This window comes from Aythya marila (genome assembly GCF_965140915.1).
Source record: "Aythya marila genome assembly, chromosome: 2".
Lineage (NCBI taxonomy): Eukaryota > Metazoa > Chordata > Aves > Anseriformes > Anatidae > Aythya > Aythya marila.
In genome coordinates, this window is record NC_139043.1 from 21,443,935 (window position 1) to 21,460,127 (window position 16,193).

The 16,193-nt window shown below is 37.4% G+C and overlaps 1 protein-coding gene across 1 annotated transcript in view; it reads right to left on the reverse strand.

Moving 5' to 3' along the window:
• Positions 1-855: 855 nt before the first annotated feature.
• The window catches only part of LOC309875292 (macrophage mannose receptor 1-like), a 33,795-nt gene continuing 18,457 nt past the window's right edge, over positions 856-16,193 (reverse strand). The window contains exons 21-30 of the mRNA XM_082754553.1: positions 14,891-15,005; positions 13,700-13,848; positions 12,087-12,189; positions 10,921-11,153; positions 9,095-9,260; positions 7,590-7,742; positions 6,807-6,923; positions 5,193-5,360; positions 4,514-4,555; positions 856-4,091 (exon numbers count right to left, since the gene is read on the reverse strand). Of these exons, the coding sequence (XP_082610679.1) occupies positions 3,847-4,091; positions 4,514-4,555; positions 5,193-5,360; positions 6,807-6,923; positions 7,590-7,742; positions 9,095-9,260; positions 10,921-11,153; positions 12,087-12,189; positions 13,700-13,848; positions 14,891-15,005 (1,491 nt within the window). The 3' untranslated portion in view covers positions 856-3,846. The remainder of the gene's footprint in view (positions 4,092-4,513; positions 4,556-5,192; positions 5,361-6,806; positions 6,924-7,589; positions 7,743-9,094; positions 9,261-10,920; positions 11,154-12,086; positions 12,190-13,699; positions 13,849-14,890; positions 15,006-16,193) is intronic.

Sequence of the window (16,193 nt, forward strand, 5' to 3'; positions counted from 1 at the left end):
TAGAGTACTCAGGCAAATTGGGAACAAACACAAATATATCTTGGGTAGCTCCTGCTTAAAGCATGCTCATTCCCCCTGTTGCTTCTCCATAACCAGGAGTCTTCCAATGCCATTGCAGTAACAAAACAACCCTTGAACTCTCTGCACTCCAGCATTTCCAACATCCCTGCCATGCCAAGACACTGGGACTGGCCAGCCTTGCTTGGCTCTCCCAGCTGGTCAGATCCATCCTCTTATCAACCCAAGTCTACGTTTCTCACTGCATGTACTCCTCTTCTTCCCATTACTGAACATTACTTCCTCCCACCTCTGGAAGCTCTGTCCCATCATTAGCCACTTCTGGTGGACCATGGAACAGATAACCCTACAAGTATGTTCCTGAGCATTGACTACAAAGGAGAGTTATGTCAACAAGTTCTGAAAGTAGGTTAAATTAATTTCATCTAACTGCTCGAGTGAGAAGGCTGGATAAAACAATACAGTATAACACTCACGTTGTGTGAATTCTCCTGAAATGGGAGTAAATATTTTCTCAGAGGAACCAGAACTTTTAAGCATATTCTTAAAACATTTTAAATGACATTATTTATCAAATATCATATTAAAAGTTGTGCCCCACAGAACATCCGAGAAGGAGGAAGGCTGGATATGTCAGATAACCGCACAGCAGAGAAGAGAGAAAATGAACCCAAACTTTTCCTGTGTCCATTTATGGTGACATCAGGGAAAGTTTATGCTTATGGAGCAGTTCAAACCTGCAAAATCTGCCTCTTGCCCACTGGAATCTCACCTGAAGGCACAAATTAATTTCACAACTGTCTATCTATTCAGTACAGCACATGAACAATGTTAAACTACACTATCTTTTATTGAGGCAAACTTTCAAATGTCAGGAATAAAGAAACAGTGAGACGTTCTTTCATGGGATGGCAAAGACAAATCACTACTAGAATTTAAGAACATGGTAGACTAAGAAAAATAGGTGGTTATTTTGAGTACAGAACCTTAAGATTCCCATCTCTCCTTTCTGTTATGTTACATTTAGGATAAATTGTTCTATTTAAGAAGACACAAACTTTTACTTATAACCAACCTTTCAATGACTATTTAATGAATCAAAGTAGAACAAAAACTTATTTACATGTATTTCATATACAAGTAAAATATTTTAATTTAAACATGATTAAAAATTGTCAAAAGATTACAATATTTTAAAATGTCAAATTAAATATATTCTTGAGACTACGATCTTTGAGTCATTTGATTGTTTATGTTTGGCACCAAAAGAAAATGAAAATGTTTAAAATATTTTTACATATAGGAACCAACTGTTTATTTTCAAGCTTTCTGAACACAGAGGATACACTCGTATAAAATGCAGTGCTATCAGCTCAGTCCTGATGGAAGTCTGGAATTAAATTTACAGGACTGAATCAGACTTTGACAGGGAAAATTCAGTGAGAAATTATGAAAGCCTTTCTAATAACAAGCTTCATTAGACTTTGAAAAAAAAAAAATGGCCTAAAAAGGTACAAAATCTTCACTGGTATTGGAGATATCAAGAACAAATTTTACACAGTTTTGTCAGCTGTGTATTAAGTACCCTGCCCGTTCTCCCCCTTTCCTTTGAAATTCCTATTCTGTTATTTAAATGAGAACGTATTTCTATTCACAATACACTCATACTTCTTATCATAGCTGATCATTCAATGCATTCAATTCAACTTTATAAGTTATATAAAGAGGAAAATGTGTTTATTCAGGTAAGACTGGAATTTTACAAAAGACCAACAGAATAAGATTTAATAATACTTTTGTGATGAGATACTCTGAAGTATCGTATCATTCCTATATTACAGGTATGTGCTGTAGAATTAAATATCCCAGTATGAGAATGCATGCTATCTGCATTTTGGAGCTTTCTGACCTGAATTTATACAACACCGACCCAAAGAAAAATCAAATCTGAATGAGGTTATTGAAAGGCCAAGGATCCAAAGATAGCTTTTCCATCTTCAAGGACAACCTCCTTAAACTTCAAGAATGGTTTCTCCCAATATGCAAGACACAAAGTAGGCAGGGCAGCAAGCAGGCCTAGCCCCATGGGGAGTTTCTGATTGAGCTGAAACTCAAAGAGCTCAAAGTGTATGGAAGGTGAAAAAGGCAACAAGCTTCCAAGAACACAAGTAGGGACATGTCCTGGACACACTGGAACAGAACGAGGAAAGCTAAAGCTCAACTGGGTTTCAAACTAGGGTAACACAAAGGATTTCTGTGGGTACCTCAGCAGCAAAAGGAACATGCAAGCCCATAGCTGAATGGGGCAGGAGACCTGCAAGACATACGGCTGAAGTATTCAATGCTATCAACCATTTCTCACACTTCCCAGGTCTCTAGTTAGCAGCAGATATTAGGGAAGAACAGTACAACCCACGGTGCAGAAGGATTGAGTTAGGGATAAGGTTAGCTTTACCTATAGACGTCCACAGGACCTGAGGGAATGTATCTGAGGATACCGAGAGAGTTGGCTGTGGTCACAGGGCATCTGCACTCTGTCACCTCTGATAAGTCACGGTGACTGCACCAGTGACTGGAAAAGTCAGATGTCACACCTTCAAAACAGGAATGATGAAGGATTTGGGAGCTACAGTGTAGTCAGCCTCTCCTCAGTCCTTGGGAAAATTATGGAACAATTCTCTTGGAAGTGATTTCCAGGAACAAAACAGACAAAAAAGGGGGAATGGAAAGAGCCAGAACTCAGTTATAAAGGGCAAATTATGCCTGGCCAAACCAATTACTTCCTATAACAAAATTATTGTCTGCAGTCCCCAGAAAAGGAAGTAAGTAGTGAATGTCATTTACCTTGATCTCAGCAGGACTTTCAAAATCCTCCGTCTTAATATAGTGGGTCGACTGCAAGTTGGGTGAAAAACTGCTTGGCCCAGCAGGTCTAAAGGGTAATATATTGTCAATGATTTGAAGTGTATCCTGCACCTGAAGGGGTATGACTCCATGAAGCAGTAAGTGCTGGAACTGGATGGTGGAAAAATTAAGGGTCTAGCTGAGGGCCACTGAGAGGAGTAGGGAACTTGATATATAGGTATGTGGTAACAGTAAGAATCTGAAAGAGCAGGGAGAATAAGTTAAGGGGAGACCTGAGTCTTGTATTAAACTATAAGGGGGTTAGAGAAAAGATGCAGCCAAAATTTTCACAGAGGTGTGCAGTCTTTTGCTGTGCAAAAGTGAAAAGGCAAGGGAAATTCAAATGTGGAAAGCCATCTTCAGCAAGAGTGTGGATAAGCATGGGAGCTGGCTCCCTAGCTGGGGTGGGGAGCTGGTCCTGCTTCAAGCAGGGATGTGCGCAAAGTGAGCTGGGAGATCCCATCCGACCCATGCAATTCTGCCAGCCTGTGATCAGTCAGTGGACATCAGTAGTGACATTTTCAGGATTTCTACAGATCTGGAATTACTTTTTGGAGACTGTTAAGACATTTATTCTCACAATTGCCTGTGACGAGTATGGGTCTCCTCATGCCCCAAAGTGATGCAGGACCCATACAGAGACTGGAACAGCCCGAGTGTTCCTTTACACAGCGTAGCTCCAGGGTCATAAGCATGTCCTACAGTCCTGCCAGGTAATACTGTCTGAGAGCAGATTCAGAGTGTTGCAAGATTGTTTATTCCTGCTAGTACATAAGGCAAGAAGCAACCTGTGCAAAATGAACTAGAGTTTCCATAGAAGAAAATCACTTTAACTTAAGAATTCTGACATTCCAGTGCTTTAATTCATTTCCAAATCAGTCCTTAGTATGAAACAGTAATTCATTTCCAAGTTTGTCCTGATTATTAAACCATTGCCTGTTCATTTTCTTCAATATTGGTCACAAGACACCTTGATTCATGAGTTCCAGGGTCAGCATCGCCACAGTATATAGTATTGTCAAAACTGGCTGTAATTGTTTTCTGTTCTTGTCTTTTCTTATAGAAAAAATAGACTGTAAGGCCAGTTCCTGCTAGCAGTAGGAAGATCAGTATAACAATCATCACACTTAAACTATGTGAGGATGAAGCAGCAGCTTCTCTTTTTGATGCTATGAAAAACAAAACAGAACAGTTACCACAAATGAACAGAGACTGCTATTGTGTACAACAAACATTTTCCTGTGTAAACCAGCTGGGTGAACTATAAAAGTACAGAACAATCATAACCACACTTAAAATCAACACCCAGTCTCAATGGGCAGAGCAAAATTGGGCTCAATCTGTCCTACATTTCTTTTAAAAGTAGCATTATATTGTACCCCACTTTATTCAGAAAATAACAAAAATATCAATAAGCCACCCAGTTTGAAAGAAAAAATTCTTTTTTTCAACAAGTTTAAAATAAAATCATCAGTGATAGTTAGATGGGTATTTCAATGAAACTCATCTAGAGGCAATTTTACTTGTAAATAATGAATGCATATAAATTTATTGAAATTTCTTTTTAATATGCTTATAAAAAACAACCTACCTTTATTGATGGATGAATCATGGGTTGGTTCAACTTCAATAACTTTAAAATTAAAATATGGATATATTATACAATGTTCACAAACAACCATTCAAAGACTAAGTACACAGTATATAGTTATTACTTTGTGTTCCTATTAGATTTTACATAATACAGATTAATAATATATGAAAGCATTTTCCCTGAGAATTCACAATAATTTAATCAAGTATTCTTATTTAAAATGTTTGTTATAACAACCCCAAACTTTTGTCTCACTGTTAATTGCTTTGAGCACTTTTACTGTTCAAAGTTTTCACACCTTCATGGCACCCATCCTTCACATAAAGGAATTCAATGTTTTATACTTGAAAAGCATTTTTACATATGAAAACATTTAAGATATACTTTTGTTTTCCTCCCTCCCTTGCTTGTGATTCAGTCAATTCCATGCAGGTCTGGCTGGCTGGGTCTTACAAAGCTTGTGAATTACTCCATTGACAACATGTGGAGAACAAACAAACAAAAAAAATCCCCAACATTATTCTTCTGTTCTTAACAAAAGTTACTCTTGGCTTTAATACAGAGGCACATGCATCAACATCAACACATAAAAAGTACCCAGTGTATGATCAGTTTGACCAGCTATATGTTAACTGCTACTTCTAAAATAACGCGGTAAACATAAATCAGAACTTACTTTTGGGGATTTTGCAAATAAAATTCTGGTCAACGGAGCAGTAATAGTTCCTCCAGGTTCCACTTGAGACATCCATATCAACACAGTGTTCATCAAAAATTACTGTAGGCTCTCCTTTCTCCCAGTTGACATATTCTACCACACTTCTGTCTGCCCATAACCATTCCCCTAAAATTAAGAGTATTAAATTGTAAGTGAATGAAGTAGGGAATCAGTTCTAGTCTACCAGGCCCAATGACATTGCATACCAAATTTATTATTGATTAATCTATCATCACAGAGGATTCACTTTTCACTCTTTTAACAGTCAGAGGTGTTCAGATGGGAATGCACAAAATGTAATGCTCATATGCTGTACACAGACAAAGTTAACTCCATTACCCTCCAGGGCCATGGCTGTTAACAAAGAAAGAAAGAAATGCCCAAGCTGCCTGAGGACTTTCAGCTGAAGTCTGTGCCCAGAACCCACCTATTGTGTTTTTTTCAGAAAAGCAGAGTGCCCACATGAGCCATGCTCTGCTGTTTAAGGATCCAGATTGCTCAGAAAATTTTCTTTACTTGTGGATCCAAGATCACTGAATAATCAATTGCCTTTGCAGTCTGAATCAGATCTCTTTAATAATAACTTTTTGATCATCTCCTGCTGAGGGCCATCAAGCAGAAATAATTGCCATCTCTGCTCCCTCAGGGTGTGCTTTCATGTCAGGATATCCTATCTGCTCACTGCCACCTGAGTACCACCATCTCCATCCCACTGTCTGCAGCTGCACTTTCCTTTGCCTCTGCTTTCACTGGCATGTAGCAATGTGGAAAGGTAGTGGGCCAGGTCAGGAAAAAAAAACACTTCTTCTGTATTGTTAGTTTTCAGTGAGAACAGATCAGCCTGGCCAACCATGCTACAAGGTGCCCACCATTGCTGATGGGGAGGGACAGAGACTTGGGCAGCCACAGCCAAGGCCAGAGCAGCCCACTTGTTCTGGAGCCCTACCTTCAAAGCCTGCTGTGAAAAACAGGATTAGGATTATAATTATACAGAAAACATTATTAAATTTGTTTTTACCAACATTTTGAATGAGAAATTTTGAACTGCATTTCCAAATAAATAGCTGAAATATTTTTGGATGAAAGCAAAAAGTTCCACCAAAAATTTATGAAGAAAAAGATTTAAAAGAATAGATTAAGAAATATTGCTAGGCAGTTTGTGAGTTGCTATTCTGCTATTCTCTGTTTTGTTTAGAAATAAATTTCAGTTAAAAGCTGCCTCAGTTCTCAATTGTTAGACTTTTTTTTTTTTTTTAAGACTAACTCTGGCTGTCAAGCAATTTTAGTAAGTAAGCAGTTAGTAAGCAGTTTAGTTAGTAAGCAGTGCTAAGCTAGAATCTTTTACAGACTGAACTATACTCCAACTACGATAAAGATACAAAAAAAATATAGGCCTGTATCTGGCATATATTGTAAGTATTTTAGCTGAAAAGCTATTAAACACTTAACAGTTGATTTCTTTGTTTAATCATTTAATATTTAACATATTAGTATTTAATGTTAGTGTTACTTAGAATTCTCCTGTTTAGTTAGTATTTATTTTCATCTCACTATGCATTTTGAAATAATTACCATCAATATTTTTGAATAATCCTATCCAAAACCTTCTGAAGTCACTTGCAAGTGGAGACAGGTACAGTAAAAGGAAGTTCAGTTCAGCTGGATCTTCTATGGAAACTAGAGAAGCACCTAAGATATAAATTAAATATTACATATAATTTCAGCAATATTTTCCACTATAAATTATTTACCTCAGTAAAAAAAACATGATATGATTCATGATCAGATTTTTCATATAGTAGAGAGGCTTGAGAGTAAATTTGCTTAAGCTTAGAATTGATATACACACATAAATCTACACATTATCTCTTGGTTCTGGATTTAAAAATAAAAAAAAATAATAAAAATAAAAGTCCCTCCCAAGGTCCAGGACATGTTTATATATTTCTACCTTTTATGAGCTGTCTTCAACCTGATAGGGACTGCAACAAATTGAGACCAAGAATACAAACACTCTACAAACAAGGGTAGTAACTTCAGATGAGGAAGAAAAGACAAAATGCAGAACAGACATCAAAAAGGTCAGATAAAGCAAACAAGAAAATCAACGTGGTGATGGATTGAAAAGGGAGGCATAAGTGAAAAAGACAAGTGGACACTTTCAAGCCACCTACCCTAATGGGCAATCAAAAAAGGATTAAAACCTACCCACATTGGTCTCTGAGATGCTTGAATTTTTACAAGAACTAGTGGAAAAATGGAACAATAAGCCAAAAATGAAATTTAGACTGCAACCTGTCACATTATTCTGGGCACAAACAACCTTTAAAATTGACTAATAAAAAAGGCACTTACCCATCTGAATACACATCATGGAAGCATCAGGCCAGCTTTCTTCGGAAGTGGTGTGGACATAGTAGCAATGGCCACGGAAGGGAATCCAAGATCTACCACGCTTTGGTTCAGGACACTTTCCAGGAAGCTGTGGTGGTTCACTAGGGATTAACTCTGTTAAGGAGAGACAGATTTCAGTAGGGCTGTAGAAGACAAGGGTAACATACTGCTGCACCACGTATCAGTCTGGTCATTTTGACAGTGATTCCAGTAAAAGAATATTCCATAGGCTCAACTAATAATAAAATAAATAAATAAATAAATAAATAAATAAATAAATAAATAAATAACAGGACTAATCATGGTAAAATAGTAATGTATTCTGGATGGGGCTGTTCTCTGACTTGCTAAAGAAGGCTTACTGGAATCTAACTGCAATTGTCTTCATCTAGGCAATTTAAAACTTCAAAACTTACAAAAAAGAATTAGTCAGTATGCCTAAAGTATCTCAAAGCCACCACCACATGGGGATGGGTTATCAGATTGCCATTCGTTCATTGCTGAGGTGTGCTTTGCAGCATTCAGATTTCCTATGTTTTTTAAGTATTTTTTGTTCTCCTGCGAATACAGCCACCAAGCAGCACCCTTCTAAGAAATGCAAGAGTGAGGAATGATGAAAAGAGAAGGTACAATGAGCAATACTCCACAGCAGCAGAAGCATGCATGGTATTGGGCATAGCTGGACTGTATTGGTCTGGTTACACTGCCAGTGGCTTGCATCCAGCTGTTTTGTAGCAAGGTCACAGAATCTGTCTGTATCTGTCCCTGTACATACATCTTAAACTATGTAAAAGTAGAAAGAGCAACTTATTGAATGACATGATTAAAGGCAAAGTAGAGCTTAAATGAGCAAAACATTTACAGTGAAGTCTGGTAAAGTGATCATAAATTCCATACATAATTTAAAACATATTTGATAATTAGGTATAATATTTGAACCCCTATGGTACTTCAGTAAAAGTACTTCAAGCAAAATTTCCCAGGACTTTATACTTTTCATAAATATAAATTCATCAGTTTGGATGTTTCCATATTTGTCTACCTCCTGGTCCTCTTTCCATCTGCACTTATTGGTTCTGCAAAGTGAAGTTTCTTATCTCCCAATATTACAGAAGATTATTTGAAATGTAAAATATATTAATGTATTTACGGTTGGGTTAAGGTTGACCAATTCTGCAATCCCTGACAAATAAGGATGCAGAAAATATCCACTTGTGGCATGAAATGTTGCAGTTGACTTTATTATGTGCACGTATTGACTGGCCTGGGAAATGAAATGTGAAGGTCTTTGGAAATCGTTCAAGACAGACTGGATCTAGGTGTTCTTCCTTAACAAAAGCAATAGTTTATAACAAAGCATAAAACTTCTCTCACAATCATTGTGTATGTGCAAAACCTAAATTCAAATAAAGAGAAGAATTTAAATTCCAGCCTCCCTAATCACATTTCTCCTACTGATAACCTACCATCAGATTGTTTACAAACAGATAAAAATGTTTCATTGCAAGATGCTGTCTTCCAAAAACCGTCCAGATCTAGATAGGCACAGGCTCTGTTTTTATTTGGCTCTCCACTGGCCCAGTTATGATACCTGCTCCTCCTTCTATCTGACCACATGTAACGGCCACGAGTCTAAAAGCAAATGACAATAAAGATTATGTCACATACATGAATTAGGTTAAAAGAATATTAAGATTGCTTGCAGGTATGTAAAAGATAGGACAGGTCAGAATCATAGTTTCCTGCACATAATTTATTATTCCTCTGTCATGATTATATAAAAGTCTGGTCCAAGCTTCCACTCTCTACAGTGGATCTTACAGTAAGATACAGTGATCTTCCTGACATTTGTTCACTATTCAACCTGCATTGTTCAATTCACACCATCTGGCTTGTGCAGTAAAGGGACAAAGAGCCTTGTGGTAACAAATATAAATATGTCACAGAAAAAAGTATCAATGGACTCCACATACACACAGAGATCAAATAAAGATTGCAGATAAACTATTCCTAGCTTTCCTCTAACACAAGCTCTTCTATATTAAAAAAAAAAAAAAAAAAAAAAAAAAAAACAGAAGTTCCACTCAAACAAGAATACTGACTTTGTTTTTCATGTGACACATGCCACAGACCTCTGCCACTTGTCCACTTGTGCTAACAGGACTTGTAATAGGTTTTTAGCTCTTGCAAGGACCAGCTACTAACTGTAAGTACTTTTCTCTCTACAACATGTTATTTTTTCAATGGATTTCATGATTATTTCCAAAACATGACCAACAGCAGTCATATCCATGGCTCCTCTCACCCTGTCCTGTGCAGTCTGACCTCTTCTTCCTGCCACCTTTTAGATGCAGGCTCCTATTCCGTTCTTTGTAACACTTGCTTTCCTGTCCTTTTTCCTTTGAACTCCCTGGCCAAGTGTCATCCCAGCTTCCTATCTAATCCTGGGTTCCCAGTGCCTGCTCTCAATGAAGTTCAACCGTGGTTCCTCCCACATCAGGAACTGTGCCCTCCTTCTGCCCCATGTCTCACCAAGCTCCAGCTAGCTCTACCTCTCCACTCTTTATTTCCTCACAACTCTGTTTCCACAAATATCCAGCTGCATCATTTTTTTTTTTCATGTCCTTTTTATATGCCTTAAGTAAGCGCTTCCCCTTTCAGGCCTTCACGCTCTTGGCTGTTGGCAGCTTTCCCTCAGGCACTGGCATCATCTCTGAAAACCAACCTAATGCATCCCCCCTGCCAGAGGCCTGCTCCTTCCTCTGTGCTGCAGCTTGCCGTCTCTCCTGTTGCTTGGACAACAGTTCATGTTCTTGTACTGCTAGTCTGTAAATTGAAATAATAAAGCTTAAAATAACCTCACAAAGAAACAACTACTTTTAAGCCAAGCTGTTTCTATGGTGTGCTCCACAGAATGTCCTGAGAAATAACTGTGCTGCCACATGTGAGTGCATGGCCCAGCCATGGCATAGGAAGCAAAAATTCAAAGCTACTGAAGCCACTGAAGCCACTAGCTACTGCAGCTGTATCCTTGGTGGCCTTTGAAATGCGGGCTGTGGAAGTTCTGACTTACAATTTGGCCAGATGTTTAGATGTTTAAAACCTCTGAAGTGGAGCCAAGTCAAGTACCTTAGCAAAACTTTGATTCCTGCCAAGCAGTCATAGATCTGATCAAGAGCGTTCACACCAGAGCCTGCAAGAGTGGATCCTGCAAACCTCTGAGCAAGAAACTGGCTGATCTATGTTGATCTGGAGTACAGGTTTGATTGTCACAAGCGTTTGATGGACTTACTGTGTTGCTGTTAAGACCAATCCATACAGGCTCTCCCTGCTTTAATATTTGTAACCACAGGTAGGATTCAGCATAAGGATCCAGAATGCTGGCAAGTTCTGCATATTGGTCTCTGCAGTTTTTCTGTGCCTCTTCCCAGCTCATTTTGTAGTTGATGACTGCATAGCGGTCATCACCATAATTGTTAAAGCCGAACATTGGGACCGTAGGTTGGGAATTTTGTAGTTTAGGGTCTACAACAAACAAACAAAAAATTAAAATAAGAAATAAAAAGAAGAAAGTCCATAGCTATATCTAGGCTAGACGTATCACACTGAAAGAGGATCTATTTTACCATGGTAGTCAAGTAATTGAAGGAAGCTGCAATAACAAATTAAGATGTTTCCCAACTAACACTGCAGTGATGAAGCCATGTTCTCACATTCTGTAACAAACTTTTCTAATTCTTTTTAGAATTACTTTTTAACATAAATATCGGTATCGCTTCTAGGAACATGCCCAATAAACTCTAGACCTTCCCAAAGTGACTGTGTAAGGCATTAAAGGGAACAATCCTCCCACTTTTTCTGTGATATACTAGTATTTGGTGTATTTCTGATAAGAAAAAGAGTAAGGAAAGTAGCAGAAGGTAAAACTGGCATGCTGTGAGCAAAGGGATACTGCTGCTGATGAAATTGCCCAAGACTGTAAAAAGGCACTTGAAAACTGAAAATCAAGCAGGGCAGATTTTCAAAACAAAGTTGTTGCAGTGCTTTTAAATATAACAGGAAAATTCAGTTTTAAAGAATTTGTCCATATAAAGGCAAAGTACTTCACTGTTCTCTCTCTTTCTCCCCCTCCTGACTGCCAAAAATAGTAAAATACATGATATTCCATAGAGTTGTTTATTATTATTATTATTATTATTATTATTATTATTATTATTATTATTATTATTATTAATGTATTGGTCTGGTACTTAAAATAGGAAAGATCAAGAGGATCAAGAGTTTTTCTCCAGAAAATAAAATGTGTGTTCATTTTGTATAAATGGTTTCTAGTGCAAGTGACACTGTTAAATTAAATTCAATTAAAATAGCACTGAGCATGGGAAGTTAATTTTACCACCAGTTTAAATTAACCACAATAAATTACCTGTACTAGAAAGTATTGAAAAAAAAACTCACCAGTGTTTTTCTGGCATATGTAGCTTTTGCTTGCTTTACATTCTTCATCTTTCCATTTCCCTGCCTGTTCAATAGGGTTCTTTATCATATAGACACAGTCATCCTACATGTGAGATGAGATTAATAAGAAAAAGATGTGGAAAAATAGGAAACATTCCTTTTCCTACAGGATATAGACTCACCTGTCACACACACCTGAGTAAAATTAAGATAATCTGTATGAACTCATATTAGAAATAGTCAGAAGCAGTAAAACGACAACAGTCATTTACAACTCATCCGTAGAACAGTTTGTGCTTGGATGATGGAGGGATTGCAAATCACAGCTCTGAGGTAGGGAGAAGCATCTGGGACTACCTGTCCACATGATCTCTGTGTGTGTGTGCATACAGGTAGATGCACATATGCTAGATATGGCACACAGGACATTTGAGCTCTGTTATTTTCCTGGAGGTTATACAGAAACTCTTATCGGGACTATAGCTTGCCTAGAGAGCTAAAACCCTCATTCTGCACCAGTCTAGCACTAGAAACCAAAGATGTTGCTCAGTAGCATATAGGTAGCAAGCAGGAACAATTTTTTGTGAGGGACAATTCCCCAACCCTTTGCACCCCAGGTTTGGTTCTTCTGCTTCCTCCTTTGCCTCCTCCAGTTTTCTGCAGCAGGAAGCAGCAGCTCTCCCTCCCTCATCTCAGCATAACCTCATGCTGTCTCTGACCCCCTCAGAGAAAATAGCCCAGCAGCAAGTGAAGGAAAGTGCATGGGGAACAATTTGTGAAGGGAAATGGGCATAGCCTTCTACAAAAAGCACGTGTGTGTGAGATGGGGAAGTCCTGAAGAGCCTAAAACTGAGCTCTAGCCTGGGTGGCAGTGGAGGTTGGACCTCACAGAGTTGTTTCCTGTTTCAGCAAGACTCAAAACAATTCTGTCATGAAAAAGAGAGAAACTTGGTAAAGTTAGCAAAGGAGCAAAGAAGTGGTGCTATCAATCAGTATTTTTCATTAGCCTTTTTAAAATTAATGAAAAACACTCGGTTTTCTCTTGCAATTAAACACAAAATGGTATAGCAGTGCTGAAAGTTTCAAAGCGTGCAGAAAAGTTTCTGTAAAACTGAGAAAATTTAATAGAAGGTATAGAGGGGAAGAAACTACGAAAGGAAGACCCAGATTCTCCTTTTGAGGGTTGAATTCAATGCATTTATCTTACTAAGCTCAGCACCATGAAATGTAAACTGTACAGTTCATATTTTCCTAGAGAAGTCTAAATGACATTCTCTGTATCACTTAATTATTATTATCACTTAATTGCTATACTATGGTTTATTTGAATCTCCTGATCAGTCATGGTAAAGTAAGGATAATTGCTTGTTTATCTGAGTTTTGCACAATAATTCCAAATATCTGTCTGGATTTATAAATCATGACAAAACAAAGAAGTTGAAGAAAATATCTGAAAGTAGATCTTTCACATGACTGCTTTCCCTTCAGAAGCAACAAGATCATTAAAAAACTTTATAAAGGAAACTTTACAAAAAATATTATTGTAGGTACATATATTTTATTAATCTACCAAAGGTATCAAGAATAAGTGATAACCATAAATTAATGTTTACCTTGCTATAATAACTTCGGGAACCTTTTGCCCAATTTGTGTAGTAAACTGGGCTTCCGTCTGTCCATAAATATACATGCTCCTGATTTATGTCATTCAGTCCAACCCAGGCATCAGTTGCAGCATTTTTTAAGAGGGACATGAGGAAAGCTGAAGGAAAAAGATTAATTGCACAAAGAGGGAAACTGAATTTACCTTTCCCTAAATAGAGCAGTGCCTGGAAAACGGATGATGATTTTTTCTCTCTCTCTTTTTAAATAAAGAGGTAATTTTATGATGAAAATAAAAATAAGGACAAGGTTTGGTTCATAGAGTTGTTTTCAACATTTTTAGATGAATTTGTGTGCCCACTCTCCTGCATTATTTATCATCTGAAGAAGCAGGGAAAACTGTTTTAACAGTATTACAGAAATTACCATCAGGACAGTACACCTTGTCACACAGAAAATGAGTCTACAGACTGCAGTCTATTTTCTTCTTTAGTAATTTCTTTGTTAACCAGATCCAAAGACTTGGTTTCAAAAGAGATACAATGCAAATAAAACTATTTAAGAACTAAGTATGTATGTACTAAGACCTCAGCACGTAGGAAGGCCAAATGCTGTTTCCCTTAGCTCCTGCTTAGACTGACTTTCAAAGACTGTCCTTCCTCTGCTATAGAAAAAAAGGATAAAACACAAACACTGATGGAGTGAGCTAAGAAGTGGTCTACGCAGCCCTCAGCAGACCTGTGGCATGACATTTCCTTTCATTATATGCATTACTTTTCATTCCTTACATTCAGTATTGAAGTTTGAAGCCTCAGTAAAAAATAAAAATAAAAATAAAAAATGTAATATGCTGAGCTGCAAGACAAGCAGGCTGAGGTCTAGAAGAGCAGAAGGAACAGGGGAACATGGGAACTCCAGTACTGGGGCATTTTACTGTATGACAAGCCCCTAATACAAAATCTTAATATTTGAACAGCATAAATTCCTTTGTGGGTCCTATAGGTCCCCAAAGTTATGATTTTTAAAGTTAATCCGGACACTAATATCTACATAAACTTTTTTTTTCCAACATGCAATTTGTTCATTGAACATGACTTGATATTAATATGGCATATATTTCAGAAAATTTAATATTTGTTTTAACCTATTTTTCAATGATTGTATGAAGTCTCATTCAGTATCAAAAAACTTGTGCTTTATACCTTGTGTTTCCTTTTTTGAAATAGTAGCCAGGTTTCCTCCAAAATTAATACAATTGTTCCGTGCAGCATGCCACGTCAGTGTATCATTTTCATCAAGGCCGAATACTTTAAAACACTGAAAAACAGAAGTGTGCCAAAGCTATAGTTGGATGGTGTTTCAGAGTTTCCAGTGAAAACATTTCTGTTTGTAACAAGTGAGATAAGTTAGATATTTTATACCAAAAAAGGGGAGATTAGGTGGTTTAACAGTCCTCTGTAGCTTGCTTTAAAGCTCCATATTTTATCATCTCCTTAAAATAAGGAATATGTCAGTCTAACATTTTCAGTAGAAATTAAGCCAAAGTGATGGTTCCTCAGCATTTCAGGGGAATGCCTAAGACCTCAAAAAGCAATGTGTAATAGGGATGAGACATTATTGAAGCTAAATATCAAGTGTTAAGCAACCCTAATGTGTTAATTAAAGTTTGCAATAGAAAAGTTAATCAGGAATCTTGGGAGAAAATGGGGATAAAAGACAATGGAGTGCTATCTAAACAAGCAGAGAGGAATGCCTGGAAGCTCCTCTTCCAGGAGGTAAGAAGGAGAGAAACATTTAGGTTGAGTGAGCATAGCAAAAGGGAAAAATCTCTGTCTGTGACTCTTTTCCCCAGAACTGAGAGAGAGAAGGAAAGAGGAGACAGCTTATCAGAGGAGACAGATTATCTCACACAAAGGAGTTCCATCAAACTTAAATCCTGTTTTGGCTTAGAGAGAAGAAAGAGAGGGGGAAAAGGAGGGAAGGAGAGAAGGACAGAGACAGATGAGGCAATGTAATCTAGGATTATCTTTACTGCTAGGTGTATGCTTAACAGCATACACTGGTTGTTTATAGCTTTGTATTAGTGACAAAAATATCTGGATTTTAAATGTATATACTCTTTTTTCCTGAAATTTTGTCTTTTGAGAAGACCAAGAATGATCTCATGTCATGAATTGTGGTGAAGCTTATAACTGGTCTACTTTAACAAATATTTAGTTGCACAAAGAACCTAAAAAATATGTTCAAAGGAAGGTGCTTTAGTGGTTTAAGAGCCAGTGCATGCTAGGCAAGGAACAAAACAGTGTCCAGGCAATAAATGGCAGCCAGATAAACACAGCAAAGTAAATACGAACATACAACAGCTTTGCAGTTGCTTCTCCCACACAAGGAAAACCACTCAACTCAACCATCTTTGGTAACATTAAATCATAGCAAAAAAAAAATAAAAAAATAGATGAAGATGAAGCTTTGTTCTTGTATGGCTCATGACCTCTTTCAGAACTG